This window comes from Protopterus annectens, chromosome 5.part0, assembly GCF_019279795.1.
Source record: "Protopterus annectens isolate FY-2018-M chromosome 5.part0, PAN1.0, whole genome shotgun sequence".
Classification (NCBI taxonomy): domain Eukaryota; kingdom Metazoa; phylum Chordata; order Ceratodontiformes; family Protopteridae; genus Protopterus; species Protopterus annectens.
Genome location: NC_056735.1, coordinates 1,410,393,718 through 1,410,410,838, shown reverse-complemented (window position 1 = coordinate 1,410,410,838; position 17,121 = coordinate 1,410,393,718). Strand labels below are relative to the sequence as shown.

Here is a 17,121-nt window from a genome sequence, read left to right as displayed (position 1 = left end):
CATCCGACTAACTGACAAGGTACAAGGACATGCCCATTCAGTCATCCACCACCACCAATGGACAGGCAAGTTATCAAAATCCTGAGACAGGACAAGGAAGGTAAGAAAATCAGTGCCCGCGTTTATCATCTCAAATCTCACTAGTGAGCACCCAATTATATGTGGCAACCAAAGGGAGATGGTTCATCAGGCTCATGTTCAAAAAGTACAGTTGTGTACACTTACCATAAATGTAGATGTTAGAGTGCATTCACTGTTGCACTCATTACATTTGGGTTATCTGCTTGCAGGTATAGCCCTCAGTCGGCCTGATTATCAAAGTCTTGAATCCTGCGTCGGTTGCTGTCACATCTTCCATGACGTCAGGTAGTCAGGGGTATAAAGCATGCAGCCGACGCCATTACAGTCTTTCTTGCAGTGTGGTGCCCGAAGCAGAAGCAGTTTGCAAGTGCCGGTCGGCAGACTACTGAAATTTTCGTTTTTGAGTTTCAGATCCAAAGTCTTCGAAAATGTTAAAGTACCCCGTTGGGGATCCTTTTTCTTCCCTCTAAACTGATGTCAGTAAAAGTAACAATTGTATTTCTTGTGGAAAGCAAATACCTCAAAGATTTTCATTCGTACTGCATTCCTTGCTTAGGCCCAGACCACGACGTCCCTCGCTGTCGGTTTTGTGCCTTATTCAATCCTCGAACTATTCGTCGGTTCATTTTCACATCTAACTATTTTGGTACTCAGTTCAGTTATCCAGAAATGGCTTCGGTAAGCCATCAGACTACCGACATTCCGAAAAAATGTAAAGATAAAGACAGACAGACTGCATAGGTCCAAAACTGCCGACAACGCTTCCGCTAAGCTATTCGCCAGTTCGCTGGTACTCAGGCACTTTCATAGCCCCCTGATACCCGCTACTTCAGATTCGCAGGCCTCTGAGACCCATTCAGAGTCCGTTATGCCACGAGATGCTTCTTCGACTATGGAACCTGCGGATGTCTCTATCTTGGATGGCAAACGGATAACCCAAATGTAATGACTGCAACAGTGAAACACGAAGAACATCTGGAAACACACCCAGAGGAAGGGGGAATGGACCAGAAGGTCCATTTTACACTCTCCCAAAGATCATTAATTTGCCCCAAAAAGAAACACTGATTGCACCCTGGGTCCTGTCTACTTCCTCAAATGAGCTCACATTCATCCACAGAAGAAAAGCACAATGTTGATCTTAGTGAAGCTACAGATTTTGAAACAGAGATATAACTAGTTTCAAACTTTAATTGCAGGTTCCTCATATTTACTATATTCAGAATTTCTTTTTTGGCTCCCCCTCCCTACAGCTGACGATCAGTTGCCACCAACGTCTCTCCTCGTTCACTAGTCTACTTTAGCCTCCCACCTTCCCTCCCTCCCCAGGGTCATCATAACCCACTTAGAGGTCTGGTGAGATCATCAAGAACACTAGTGCAATGTCACACTGCTGACAGAAAGTGTGCCCTATCCCCACTCACCGCACAGCAGACTTCCAAACTCCTCAATTGCTCCCTTCAAGAGGTGCATGCACAACCTCCCAAACAAGCAGTACACTACTTTCAGCATGGAGCCTACCAGGCTCTTAATGCTGGTACTGCAGCCACCAGGATGACAATGCTGGCACTGGGCACTTACTATCATCTTCCCCTGTCTGGTCCCACCAGTAGCTGTGTTGCTGTAATATGGGATTCATCCCTCTGTGTCACACAGATGGACATGTTCAGCCTTTCTTACTCCTGTCTGCAATCTTTTGAAAAGTCCTCTTGGCATTTCTTAATCTAGGCTTCTTCCATAACTGCCAAGAGCCAAGCAATAATGAAGGCTTCAAGCTTCTTTCTTTAATGCAGGTGAGTTACAAGGCTGAAATTCTGGAACCTGTGAAACCTGTCAATGTCGTGCCCCAAGCCTAGGGGAAAAAAAACGCAGCACTCCAGTGGCCCTGACTCATAATTAACTGACCACAGGCAGACTTTGAAGGTTTAAACGTTTTATACATACAGTACTTTACTTTCAAATTATACTCCTCACCAGCTCAAGGAAGGAGAGAGCCTGGGCTGAGCTCACTATTCAGCCTCAGAGACAAAAATGTAAGCCAGAATAGATTTCATTAAGAACAGCCACAAGAACGATCTGAAGTATTCTAACCACTGCAAATGGCCCCATGAAGTTATTTGTGGGATTTTCCATGTCTTCCCTTTCAAGTGTAAATCACTCAGAAAATAGGTACTTTGCTTCTTTTCTTATTATTCATTTTTACTTTTTGACTTTCATAAAAAGTACACCATGGCCTAGTACTAGTTCTAAACCTACTTAACCCAGCAGCCAACTTCTGGTATCCACATACAGCAGAATACACTTGGAAGTCTGCAAAACTATAACGATAACAGCAGTTTTCAAATGTTGACTATCCTCCTTAAGTATACATTAACAAAATTTGTGAATTAGCCATTTCACCCCCCCCCCAAAATTTTATATATATATATATATATATATATATATATATATATATATATATATATATATATATACACACACACACACACACACACACACACACACACACATATATATATATATATATATATATATATATATATATACACACACACACACACACATATATATATATATATATATATATATATACACACACACACACACACACACACACACACACAGATGGACAGATTTTATTTATATATATATATATATATATATATATATATATATATATATATATATATATATATATATCTGAGTTTGTCAAAGTAGAGGATGTGTAATTAATGCATTTCAGCACACATATATGCCACATGCATCTGTATTATATAGAGTTGTGTTACAGTTTCTGGTTCTGAAAGTACATCCCAGTTAAAATGGATTTTATCTGTAAAGATGAGAGGTAGCAGAATTTGGAAATTTAAAAAGACTAACAGAAAGCAATTTCATGCCAGCCTTTTAAAGCAACAATTAAACTAACTGAACCTGAAGAAAAAAATTAGCATTTAAACAGAACTTACAAAGTGGAATGTGATGATCAACAAGCGACTTGGGTTCTTTTGGCTCTTGAACAGAGGATTCGTCTTCATTTTCTTCAGTCTCATCTTCAACTATGAAATCATTTAGACTGTCAGCATCCTCATCTTCATCACTAATGTATTCTGCTGGACTTATGGATAGATGATCAACATCTTCATCAGAATCCTAATAAATGAAAAGTTACAAAAGTCAGCATGATGGAGAGACACACATTTATTCTAAAATTTCTTATTTTAAAAGTCTGCATTCTTATATTTACTATCAGAATGCCAAAATAAGAAACCAGGCATGGTCAAACCATCATCATAATGCAAGTTAATCACCCTAAAATGCCTGCTAGCTCCAGAACTAAACAGCCAAGACCCGGTTTTCCAACAAGTACCAAAGGGATGAACTTAGTAACTAAATTAACATGCTAAAATGACTACTGATATTATATGTTTTTGTATACAGGTACTGTCAAAACAGAGAGAAGTATATTTTAAAACATGAAATGAAACCCAAGATGCTGTTTAAAAACAGAGTATTATAACAGGAAGGAGGAAGAGAAGAAAAAATGGTACCAAACACCAAGGAGGAGGATCGGTGAGATTCAGAAGCTAGATAAATACACTTCAATGAACATTTTTGTTTAGCTGTGGTCACATGATTAAATCTCAAACAGAAAAAAAAAAAAAAAAAAAGTTATGTACACACCATAATGTTCCATGTTTGTTGTCCTTGATCTTGCCTTCCTTTTGCTGTTTGGGCTCAGAGCCAATCCTCAGCTCTGACTCATCTGTATACTATAGCTCGAGAGCTTTTACTGGCTCAAGGCTAGCCCCTATCCCTGCATGCCTAGCGGTAGTTACGCAGATTTCATTTGTGATAACCCAACACTAGAGCATACAAATAGACAAGAGATATATGCTACTTTACATATCCAATGACACCTACATATAAAGGTGTGACCCCTCCACAATAGTAATAGTAGCAGACTGAGACTAACAAGGTACAGTATAAAGGAAACCCAGCCAGTATAACCAATAAAACAAGGGATTCCTCTCGATCCTCCAGGAAGGGGGAAGGAAAGTGTGATGCAAGAAGAAAGGCGCGATTGAGGACAACAAACGTGGAACGTTATGCCGAGTACATAACTTCTTTATGTTTTGTCCATATCTCGCCTTTGTTCTTGCTGTTTGGGACAGCGTCCCCAGCACCTGACTCTTGGGTGGCTCACTGGAAAAAAAAACTCTTTAGAACAGTGGAACCAAAGGATGCCCTGTTCTGGGAGGCCACATCTACTTTGTAATGAGTGATGGATTAGCTCATGCAGCTGCTGCACAGATCGAATCCAAAGGCAATCTGGCTTGAAAGGCAATAGAGGAAGACAAAGCCCTTGTTGAGTGTCCTTTAATTTTCCCTGGAAGTTTTTGTTTATGCAATTCGTAGACATGTTTTATAGTGTCTGAAAGCCACTTTGATAGTCACCTTTGAGACTGTACAACCTCTTTTATTGTCATAGGTAGGTACTAGACCATTGGCCCTAGGGCCTATATAAGCCTAGCCAAAAAGGTACCCTGGTTTTCTCCACCCAAGAAAATTTGCCCCTGTCGAGAACAGCCACAGACGTGATCCCTGGGGTGAATTTCCTATCTCCCATCCAAAGTTAAAGGAAAGGCAAGAAAGGGAAGAACCACCCTCTAATTTAAACAGGCTTGGAAGAGGGGAAAGGACAGAGAGAAAAACAGTTAATCCACACAAAAGCAAGTCACTCAGACGGGATAGGGATAGGTAGAAATACGAAGGACAACTACAGTTAACAAAACAGTTAAGCTAAATTAGAAAATTTTGTTCAAAAATATAATGAGAGAAAAAACACAGCCTGAGCCAGTATCCACAATTTCGACGCTGCAAGCGGCAAACAAGATCTGGGTAACTACCGCTAGGCATGCTGGGATAGGGGCTAGCCTCGAGCCAGTAAAAGCTCTCGAGCTATAGTGTACGGCCAAGTCAGAGCCGAACCCAAACAGCAAGAATGAAGGCGAGATATGGACAACATAACATCAAGGCTCATATACTGATGTGTTCATAAATTAACAGTTCATAAGTTCTGCATATTGTGCAAAACTGCCATGCGACTCCCCTGTCTCTTGACTACTAAACTGCTGCGCCCAGCACCAGGACATAGCAAGTGATGGCAGCACAGAAGCAATGCCTGACCAGGAGTTTGGTATACACCAGAATGTGCATGTTTCTTGCCAATGCAAATGTACTTTGGGGATCTCAACATACAATGCTGAAACATAAATCAAGTTTAGCTATGCTAAAATGGGACAAACATCATTTTCTGAATGTGGAAGTTCACTCAAGTCAAATGCTAACTATAGAGATTGTTGCTACCTACTTACATTATCAAAACACATCAAATTTTTGTATCATTCTCAGCCATTCTTACATGTACTTGACTGCAAATAAATAAGCTTTTTTACTGCACCATAAAAGTGTTAAGATATTAAGAATCTCATTAGGCTTAACCCCCAACAATTTGGCTTTGTAAAAAGGAGATCATGCCTGTTAAGCTTTAAATTCTTTGTGAGGGTTTAGCAAACTTATAAGTAGTCATGCTGTTTATACAGCCTATGTTGATCCGTGTAGAGTTCAGTTCTGTACGTCATGCCGGAATTGTAAAGAAACTGACATCCTTAAACATAGATTCTTAAGCAGCATGATGGATAGCAAACTGGCTGAAGGACAGAACCCAAACAGTTTGTGTGGTAGATGCTTCTTCAAATAGTGGCAAGATAACCAGTGGAATTGGTGTCTGCACTGCATCCCCTCCTGTTTGGCATCTACTCTATAACCTCAAAAATGATAAGGACCTCTGGCGAACCCAATTTGCAGAAGATTGCAAATTGAGTGCAACTGTCAAAATCCCTTCAGATATTTGCATTCTTCAGAAAGATGTTACCCTATTTAACACAGTGTACAAAAAGAGGCTTAAATTGAATGCTAAAAAGTCTAGTATTGTTTATTTCAGATAATAAAAATTACCAACATACAGTATAGAAAGCATATACTAACAAAAAAAGTAGTTAAGGACCTTGGCACTTGAGTCGACAATTCCTTTTCCTTTGTTCATCACGTGGCAACTGTAGTCAGGAAATCCTTCAGCTTAGCACAGCTAATAGGCAAAAGCACTTCACCCAGACCCAAAGAGGATATTCATCCCTTTTATTAAACACTGATCACATCCATTAGAGTACAACACTCTATTACATATGCATCTCACTTGACAAATCAATAAATTAAAGAAGTCTAAGAGGTTCCTAACAATAAAGATGTGGGCTTAAGAAAGGAAAGTTGTGCAAAATCTTACCATAACAACAGAGGTCCTTCTCTTCCTTGTTGCAGTATTCTACTTGTGGGTTTACCCTTCTTCCTCTCCAGTTCATCCGATTTTCAGTCCCTCTTGGTATGTTGGATGTCTGATGTGGCTGCAGGAACATGGGCCATAAAAGTGACATATGTACGCATCAGCCCTCAGAACATAGTAAAAGCCCCGGTCGGAGCCAGTCCTGTAAGGGCATAACCTGTCCAATATCACCCCGGAGAGCAAGTACAGTCATACAAGTGGGGAAAGTGGTTGGGAAGGAATACTGCAACATGGAAGAGAAGGACATCTATGGTTATGGTAAGATTTTACACAACTTTCCTATGCCCTTCTATTCCAATGTTGCAGTATTCTACATGTGGGTGAGTGCCAAAGCTCACTGAAGATTGGGTGGTGGCCTAGACAAAGTTTCCAGGAATTCATGCAGGATAGCCCTGGCAAACCCCGCCCTGGCTCTGGAGATATGGTCCAGCTTGTAGTGCTTGATGAAGACATGCACAGAGGACCAAGTAGCTACTTCAAGTATGGTGCTGGTGTCTAGCCCCTTAAAGAAGGCTCCAGAAGAGGCCATTGCTCTCTTGGAGTGGGCTTTGACATTGCCCTGCAAGGTCTTCCCATGGTGTAGGTAGCACAAAGAAATGGCCCTGTAGATCCAGGCCGTAATGGTCTGTTTGGTTACAGCTTTCCCCAGAGCACTGGGGCGGAAGGAGACAAATAATTGGGCTGATTTCCTAATAGGCTTGGTCTTATGTAGGCAAAACCTAAGTTGACTGTGGACGTCTAGGGAATGAAGTACTCTCTCACTATCCCGCTGCGGGTGGGGAAAAAGGTAGCTAGGTGAATGGCCTGGTTTCAAGGCTAGGTCATTCACGATTTTGGGTGTGAATGATGCGTTTGAAAAAATATTTTGATCTTACTTGCTTGGTGTGATGGATCTGCAGTGTTCTTAAGACACTCAGTCTTGCTGGCTGGAATCAAAGTCTGGTTATAATTGCATTCACAGTCTGTTGCATACAGAAACTTGCAGAATATACACGGATGAGAGAATATACTTTGCAGCACTTCTCTTTAAGAGCAGTAACCAATAACTTTTATAATAAATAAAACTGGACAAACGTTGCAGCTTAAAAGTACTGTTCCAACTTTACTTCTCATATAGTACAGATGATGTGAGAGATATAACATTTACCTTGGGACTTGTGTCCCTACCAAACCTCTCTCACCTAGCTGGATTTATACAGCTCTTTATATACAGTTTTTAGTCATGCACAAACATATTTTTGAGGAAACACATTGTTCTGTATCCTGTAGAAACAATACTAAGCTTCCTTGTTTAACAATGTCTTGTAAGAAACCAGCTTTTCTGACAGTGTGAATATCCTGTAACAGTGTCCTAATGTCCATGTAGAAAAACATATTTTTGAGAAAACACATTGTCTGTATTCTATTTGGATCTGTGTATATGACCATATGTTCTTGTACCAATGCTGATAAGCATATCCTGTTTTTTATGAAGAAAAACATATTTTTGAGAAAACACATTGTCAGAGATCAGCTTTTCTGACAGTGTGAATATCCTGTAACAGTGTCCTGATGTCCATGTAGAAAAACATGTCATTGTTCTTTAAAAGCAGATTTTGTATTTTTGCTCTTGCATACATCCTGTTTTGAGTCTGTAAGGGAAAAATGTCCATTCAGCAGATTCCTTTTCCAAGCCATGGTCATTTAGTATGACTGCTGATCACATATTACTTAAACTTTGTTTCTGCATTTAAGCAAGCCTTTTCTTTCAGCATATTTACAACATAATTAATTTCAGATTTATATTCATAAAATCTAACAGCGTTAGTCCTGAATGTCACCCTGTCAAGGTGGAAGACTAAAAAGGGTTGAGTAGCCATAACAGCTTGCAGCTCTGAGACCCTTCTGGCTGAGGTCAGAGCTACCAATAAAACCGTTTTCCACGTGCAAAGTTTTTTGGGAGCTTTGTCTGCTGGCTCAAAAGGGGCTAAAGTGAGTTTTTCCTAATACAGAGTTAAAGTCCCAGGGAGGTGGTGATGACTTCCTGGGTGGTCTCAAGTGTAGTACCTCTGAGGAAAAGTTTATTCTGGATGCAAGGGGTGGATCCAGAGGTAGACAGGCAGAGATTGCAGACAAACGTGCTTTTAGAGATGAGTAAGCCAGTCCTGTCTGCATTAGTTCACACAGGTAAGACAAGATTAGAGGAATGTCGCTTTCCAGTGAGTCCAACTGTCTTTTGTGACAACAAATAGAAAACCTTTTCCACTTCGAGAGAGAGGATTTTCTTGTGTTGGGTTTCCTGGCCTCCTGTAGGACACTGAGCACGTCCTCACTGTACAAGTGTCTGAATTGTATCAGAATCCCATCTGCCACAGAGTGAGGTGCAATGATTGCCACTGTGGTGTATCCGATTCCCTTGTACTGTGTGAGCAGGTCCACTGAGGGGGGGTAAGTTGTGGTGATTGCCCTTGGACAAATGAAGGAGAAGGGGGAACCAATGCTGGACAGTAGGGAGTCACCAGCAAGATTTTTGGCGAGTCCTGCTGAATTTTCAGCAGTACCTTTTGAATCAAGGGGAAGGGGGGGGGTGCATACAGAAATTTCCCCTTCCAGAACATTGAGAAGGCACCTGTTGCCAGTGCCTTGGGGTCAGGTGTCCTGGTGCAGTAACCAGGAAGTTGTCCGTTTATGGAGGAGGTGAACAGGTCTATTTGAGGTATACCCCATCTGTGGACCAGACCACACAATTCCTCCTCTTCCAGTTGTTCTACCCTCCTTTCAGGAATTAGAGGTCTAACACTTAGGAAGGGAGGAGCAGTGCTAGTGGTTTCTATAGCAGTAGGCCTAAGGGTCGTAAAGGCATTAAATAAACTCTGACTGAAGGCCTACTAATCAGGCATGCTTTCAGGAAACAGGAGATAATGTTTTTTTTTTTCTTCTTCTTTAGAGGCCTAGCTGGCATCTGGCTGGGCGAAGGCCTCGGATCAGAGGCAGGGATGGCAGTGGAATCCGATGTGCCTACAGAAAGTGCTGCCCCCCCCGGAGTCTAAGGCAGACATCAGTATAGCCTATATGGACATGCCGCCTGCTCGAGATTGTATGGTTTCCTCAGAGGCACCCGCTTTATCCAGACTGGCGGAAGGCGAATCCTCGGTCAGGCCGATGTCGGCCACAGACCGAGGAACGGCCGGTAGAGGCACAACTGAAGAAGTAGGCCACAAGGTCTTGGCCCTCTTCTAAGGCGGTTCAGATGAGGGTGCCAAACACGGCCTCCATCCTTAAAGCTATTAATTTTAACCACTGGTTTTCTAAGTACAGATGTAAGGCCTGTAAATGGTGATGCAAGATCTTAGGGACGAATGACTGACAAATAGTGCAGTTCTCGTGGTCCTGTTCCCTACCTAAATAAAAGGGACACTGAACGTGGGGGTCTTTGTGGGGAATCTGCCAACCACACTTGCCCTTTCCAGATGACATGAACAGACTATAAAAAATATATCCCCAACGGGGTACTTAACTGAATTTTTCTTGATCCGACGTCTGCGAGGAGCAGGAGCACCTGGTGTACGACTGACAGCTGAAAAGTTCTGAGGGCTGGTGTGTGCAGATGTCACTTTTATGGCCCACGTTCCTGCTACCACGTCAGATGCACCTAGAGGGACTGAATCTTTGGAATCCTGGCCGGACGAACTGGAGAGGAAGAAGGGTAAACCCACATGTAGAATACTGCAACACTGGAATAGGAGGACATCCTTAGTTACCAGTAGAGTATGGAAGTTCTGTCCCTGTACTCTGCTTCTTATTGACACCCAAGGAGGGGGGGGGTCTGTGGCTTACTTACCACACCATTAAAAAGCCAGTGGTCCTTGATCTCTCATCTCTCAGTAAGTCAAACAGCTCAACTAATACTAGAACCAAAAATCTAAAGCTTCATCAGCAGATAAACAGAATGTGATGGAGAAAGATTCTTCACCAAGCACTTCCCATTCTTTGGAATAATTTCCTCTGCAAATTAAACAATTTGCTTCAGCGTCTTCCTTCAGATTAAACTTTGATAGCTGGCTGGGTGCTCTCACATCTATCCCAGGAACAAGTGGCCTCTTCCTCCTCGAGAAAGGAGGTAAAGCTTAAAGGTGGGTATTGGCAAGGTATACATGGTCTTTGAACTGAATGACCTTGAAACTCCTCTAAAACCTATGAAACTCTCCATACAAATGCCTCACATAAAACTTGGAATAAAAAAAAAAAAAAAAAAAAAACAATCAGGACTTATCTTACTGCAAATCATCTGTCATCATGTAAGCAAAAGGCAATTGACAGCATATCAACACAAAGAACAACATTAAAGAATTAAGAAATTGGCAATAGTTTTGTTATTACACACTTATCTGAATTAAAATATCAATTATCTGAAAAAAACTGAAATGGCATATACAACAGAATATTGCAATATTAAGTGTTGCCTGCTAAAGGGATTGGCATATACAACAGAATATTGCAATATTACGTGTTGCCTGCTAAAGGGATTTTACAGTTTCATGTGCTTTAAGTGCCTGTATAAATATGGAGTGTTTGCAAGGCTCTTGGATAATTCCCACAGAGCTCATCAATGGTTGGTATCCTCGTCTGTGCCTCTGAAATGATTTCCTTGCATCATGTACCATCCAAGCAAAAGCTAAGCACTTATATTTATAACCTGCTCTTCCAGAAGCTATTTAAGTGACTGACTACTGATTTCTTGTTTTGTGTATTTATATGCAAGGATAAAATTACTGCATTTGCTCAAGCTGTCTTGCTTTTGATCTGACTGACTTGCAATTGCATTGTCCAGTTAAGACTGAGATATTCCATCTAGTGGCAGTAGGTGGTGGCCTGAGCTATCTGAACTGGAAAACATAGAAGAAAGCTAAAAGCTCATTTCTACATAGGCTAGCAAACCTTGGTGTCTTGCCTGTGCTTCAAGAGGTGTTTCCACTGAATCCAGTACCATACATGCACAGACAGTTCCTAAAACAAAATATTGCACTTGTTTTTCACTGTTTAAGTGGTTGCGGCTCATATTTTGCAATTTTCTATGCATTTAAAGTATATTTTTGCAACAAATTGCCTTTTCTCTTTGCTGTTTGGTACCTGAACTGTTTTGTCTTGTAATTGCCTTGTAGAGGGAAGGTAATCAAGCTAGGGAATAAGCAGTCTGTTTTTGCATTGCATTTGAGGGTCCTTTTTTGCTGTGCCTCTACATTAAGAGGACTAAAGTCATCCATCTTGTATAGCAGAAGGTGTTTGCCTGGACGATCTGAGATGGAAAGTGCACCAGAGGAGCCAAAAGTGCAGTCATTTACTGGCCAGGGGGCTCAGTAGTTAGACTTCACTCTCATTATTCCTGCTTCTATAAATTAAGTCCATTTGCATGACGCTGTTCACTGCACAGCAGCAGCTGGCAGCATCCTGTACAGGCACAATCAACTCAACAGTCGGGCTTCTATATAAAAGTAGTACTAGGACTGTAATCTGCAACTTAGTGATGCAATGCACAGAGTTAAGCCCAGAGCAGCTTGCTTGTGTGTCACTCAGCACTAATGCCATATCGTAACACCAAACCCTTAGCAGTATTCAAACTCTAGTCCCTAACTCTAAAGACCATTGTAGGAGCCTCTGAAAAACCCAGTCCTCAAACCCTAACAGCCCACCCTAATAATGATACAGACATGGATATGTAATTTCCACATGTCTCTGTAACCAGCTAGGTATATTTGAGCATCCTGAGACAATGTAACAATTACCTCATCCTCACAGAGGACCCTAAAATCCTTTAACAAACAAACAGTATGCGAGATGTACATACACAATTTAAAGGCAAAAATCTCACATATAAACAAGGTAGACAAGAACACACACTACATCCACCAAACATATCACGACACACAGGCCATTTTATGCTGAGGCATTAAAAAGCACTCTCCCAAACCTCTATCATCATCCAAGCCTGCAAACAGCAAAGCTTATCCTCAGCCATCTCTAAAGCATGCACCAAAAACACCACCAACCATCACACATAACTACACCCAATGGGCCACCAAAAAGAAAGCCTTTAAGGCAAGCAAACCCAGGACTCTTGTAGTAGGGGACTCCATTGTATGAGACAAAGATGCCAGACTGGACAAGGAGAAGATTATGGTCTGTTGCTTATCTGGAACCAGGATTTGCCAATTTATACACACACTCAAGTCACTGCAGTACAAGTACCAATATGATTCCATCATAGTCCACGTGGGCATAAATGAACGGATATGTACTTCTCTGGAATATATGGAGAGACATTATGAACCTTTGAGTGTGTGTCTCAGACCAGTACGTGCCTTGCACTGAGCAAAATTCTACCTTCACCAAGGATGATTTCACAGTATGAACAAAAATTACTAATCATTTGCTTAGTTTTTGTCAATCCAGGGAGATTCAATATCTTTCAGCCTAGCAGAACATGATCAAAAGACAGCATTGCTTTGCCAAAGATGGCCGCTGGATTTTAGCTAAACTTTATCCATCTCCTTAGATCCTTTTGAGGCAATATCAAAAGTGACCAACCTACCAACATAGCAAATAAAACCCAAAGGAACCTAAAGATGTTACTGCTCAATGCTAGTAGCCGTAACAAGAAACTTCACATCCTACAAAATCCCTTCACTCTACAGAACACAGACATCTGTGCCATTACCAAGACACGGTTTAAAGTTGCAGAAAGTACTCCTGCAGTGCAAGGCAACAATGTCTTCCGCACACTTAGATCATCAGCCGCACAGACAGGAACTAAAGATGGAGGTGTCTCGATCTACATTAGCAACGAGTATACCTCAACGCTGGTTAAACAGGATGATACCCTGCAGTCCATCAACTTAAAATCACCTCATACAGAGTCTCTTAACATACTTTAGCATACAGATCACCATCTATGCGTCAATAATTCCACAACTCTTATCTAGACCTAATGGAGGCGCACTCCACCCAAACAAACATTCTATTCATGGGAAACTAACTTCCCCTCTACAGACTGAGAAACATACAGTGCCTCCAACTTGCAGGCGCAATGTTTCCTGAACTTTATTAACACAATTAAACACAAATACCCTTGATCAGTTAGTGTGCACTTCAACCAGATAGTCAAACATACTGAACCTAGGTCTCAGCAATTTGGGAAGCTCTGCCCCCTGTCCTTGTGTCACGTTTTCACTGATGAGATTAGATCCCAAAGCTGTCTCATTCGAAATCAAATTAGTGGAAGTTACCTCCACAAAGAGACCATTCACTAGTGGAGTCCCCCAGGGCTCTGTGCTGGGACCTCTCCCGTTTTGCATCTACTTTTCTGAAGTAAAAGCCAATATCAAAGGGCTCAGTCTGACTACATTTGCAGATCACTTGTGTCTACCATTGCCACTGTAATACCTCCCTGACTGTATCAGGATTTGCCCGTCATCATCAGGCCCAGACAGTTCCCAGCATCAGACATGCCTATATCCATGGTGGAGGACTCTGACAATACTACATAAGCATAACCTAGCCTACAAATACATCCTTCACCAACACTTGCAGTTCAATGTAGGTGAACCTCTAAAACAAAGCACTATAGGAAATCTACAACAGTGGAGATGTAGTCCCAATGTTCCTGTAATTAACAAAGCCATCATCCTCATGGGTTGTACTCCCCTGAGTCAGAAGGGCAGCACAGATAGCCACACCTGTTATGACATACCTAAATGGGCATCACCAACTGATATTTGAGGAGGTCTGTGCAATTCAGGACCCAAGCCCAACACTCCAGCACAGATAACAGAACCTAATAAATGAAAAAAAAAATGCCACAGGCACAGTCGCACTAGGACAAAGTTTAATAATTTTGCACTTTTGTTTGTTTTAGATACAACATTAACTTCATCGGAATACGGAAAACCATAAAAAAAATACTTAATACACAACTGACCACACCAATTAGTATAACATTCAACCAATCATATTAGCCCATAGAACATTTAAGCATAAAATGTCAATATATAAATAAGTTTCTGTACATATACAATTCCATATAGAAAAAACAAAGTTAAAACTCATACTACATAATCACAATAACTATAACATCCATATGAACACATGCTGCTTGATATTACCTCTGTATATTTGCTGATATGTTAACCCATATGCACAGAGACCTTGGTCAGTGGACCCACATATTCCACTTTTGCAAATGTACTCCACTCCTGATGCAAAGCTTTTGGCCCTGCTTTGCCACAGACTAAGAGGTCATACAGCATACATTCCATCATCCTCATGCATGTACCATATTCTACTGGCAAACCCATGCCACTTGTGGCTTAAAAACAGCTCTAGAATATTTCTCCACCACATTGACAATGACAGACCTCTCAACAGGCATCAAAATGGACCTGCGTAACCTGTCTGCAATCATGATGGATTTCCGCAGGATGTGTGTTGCTATCAGAAAGTCTGCTCATTGCCATACTCTCATAGCTTCTTGACAAAGAGGGTAGGATCTGGCTTCCCCCATTTGTTGATATACCAAACTACTGACATATTGCCCGCCTGGATTGCAATACTCCTGACTGGAAGAGTCTTAAAAGGCATGCAATGCTAGCAGGACAGCTCTCATCTCCAGGACATTGACACGCATCTTGGCCTCGTCGGGGGGACCATGTGCCTTGGACTGTCCTCCCCAAGAAATGCTCTCCCTACCTGAGCAGAGAGCTGCATGTGATCACTGTGGCCTTGGGTTGAGGGAGAACAAAAGACAACACTTGTGAAGTTAACTGGAGGGGATCCACCATAGAAGGTAATTCCTGCATGCTTGAGGAATTTTGACTGCCGTGGATAATGGATGTTGGAGAATAGATCACTGAGTGGCGAGTGTCCATTGAAACCTGGCAAGTCATACAAGGGTGATTGCTGCTGCCATGGAGGCCAAGACTTGAAGCATCAGTCTTGCCAGAAGGGAAGAAGTTTGAAATATCTTCTTGACCTGGAATTGAATGCTGGCTGTTCATGACAGAGGAAGAGAAGCTGTTTGAGTAAATGTATTCAGACGAGCACCGATGAACTCCATACTCTTGAGTCAGCGAGAGTTGAGTTGTACTTGACTGATATTCCCAGACTGGAACACAGTTGGAGTAAATGGTCTCTTGTCTGAATAAGATGATGCCCAATTACAGCAGTCCGGAACCAGTTGTCTAGATAAGGAAACACTAAATCTGATCAGTCTCAGGTGAGCTGCTACAACTGTCATGCATTTGGTGAACACTATGGGGGGGGGGTGTGGTGAGACCAAAGGGCAGTGATCTGAACTTGTAATGACTGGTTCCCAACTGGAAGCATACGTATCTTCTGAAGTGCCTGTTCATGTTGATGAGATAGCATGCATCCTGAAGATCTATTGATGCATCCTGAAGATCTACTGAGAACATCCAGTCACCCTTGTGTAAAATGGCCAAATGGACTAAACTGTGACCATCCAAAAACTTGTACACTGAACAAACTAATTTATTCTGTTGAGATCCAAAATTGGTCTCAAGTCCCCTATCTTTTTCAGCACCAAAATGAATTTTGAGTATGTTCCATATCCTCACTGGTCGGGGGGTGGGGGGGATCTTGGATGACTCTTTTTAGCAGTTTTTTTTTCCCTCTGACTGGGTGGAACATTGGGGATCTTCTTTGGAATCGCTTGAGGGGAATGGGAAAATGTTACAATATGACTTCTGGATATTATCCTCTGCACCCATATATATTTTGTGATATCTAGCCAGGATCTCTGGTGCAGGGATAGATGACCCCTGACTACCTCCTGAAATGGACAGTTGGGCCTCCATTCAGAAGCGCTGATAGGATCTGCCTGGAAAAGAATCTCTAGACTACTGGTTATGCAGACCACCTCTTGCTATGGGGACAGTCTTCCATTTCCTCTGGGGGAACTCTCTCCATGTGATTCCTAAAAAGAAACCCGAGATTTCTTGAACCACGTCTTTCTACCACCTCGCTAGTTCCTAGAAAAAGACCTTTAAGGAGAAGAAAAACATATGCCAACAGTAGACAAGAGTCTTTCCTTCTTGTTCACTTTTGTGAAAGTGCACTTTTGCTTTAATGGGTATCAATGTTTCTTGTTCGATTTTGTGAAATTTTTATCAAGAAACAGACATTATATATATATATATATATATATATATATATATATATATATATATATACATACACACACACACAAATACACTTAGAAAGATATACACATATGCATTATATATGTGTATGTATACATGTGTTTTATATATATATCTGATCTACTTTCATTAAATGAAAGCACATTTTAACGAACCTTACCTGAGCTAATTCAAAACCTCTTCATTTCTTCCCTGTGAAAGGAACAACTTGGCCACCATGGTGAACTGTGCCCTCACTTCCCTTTAATGCAATCTCGAAGTTGGTGGGCTTAAGTTTGCTCCAGTTTCCACACACACATCTCTCTCTCTCTCTCTCTCTCTCTCTCTCTCTCTCTCTCTATCTCTCTCTCTCTCTCTCTCTCTCTATATATATATATATATATATATATATATATATATATATATATATATATATATCCATATATCTATCTATATATCTATTTAGAT

The 17,121-nt window shown here is 41.3% G+C and overlaps 1 protein-coding gene across 3 annotated transcripts in view; it reads right to left on the bottom strand.

Annotated features, from left to right (window-relative positions):
• Positions 1-17,121, bottom strand: part of CCDC82 (coiled-coil domain containing 82) — a 499,168-nt gene that overhangs the window by 444,928 nt on the left and 37,119 nt on the right. For all 3 annotated transcript variants that reach the window (XM_044071220.1, XM_044071219.1, XM_044071218.1), the window contains exon 2: positions 3,048-3,231. In XM_044071220.1, the coding sequence (XP_043927155.1) occupies positions 3,048-3,231 (184 nt within the window). The remainder of the gene's footprint in view (positions 1-3,047; positions 3,232-17,121) is intronic.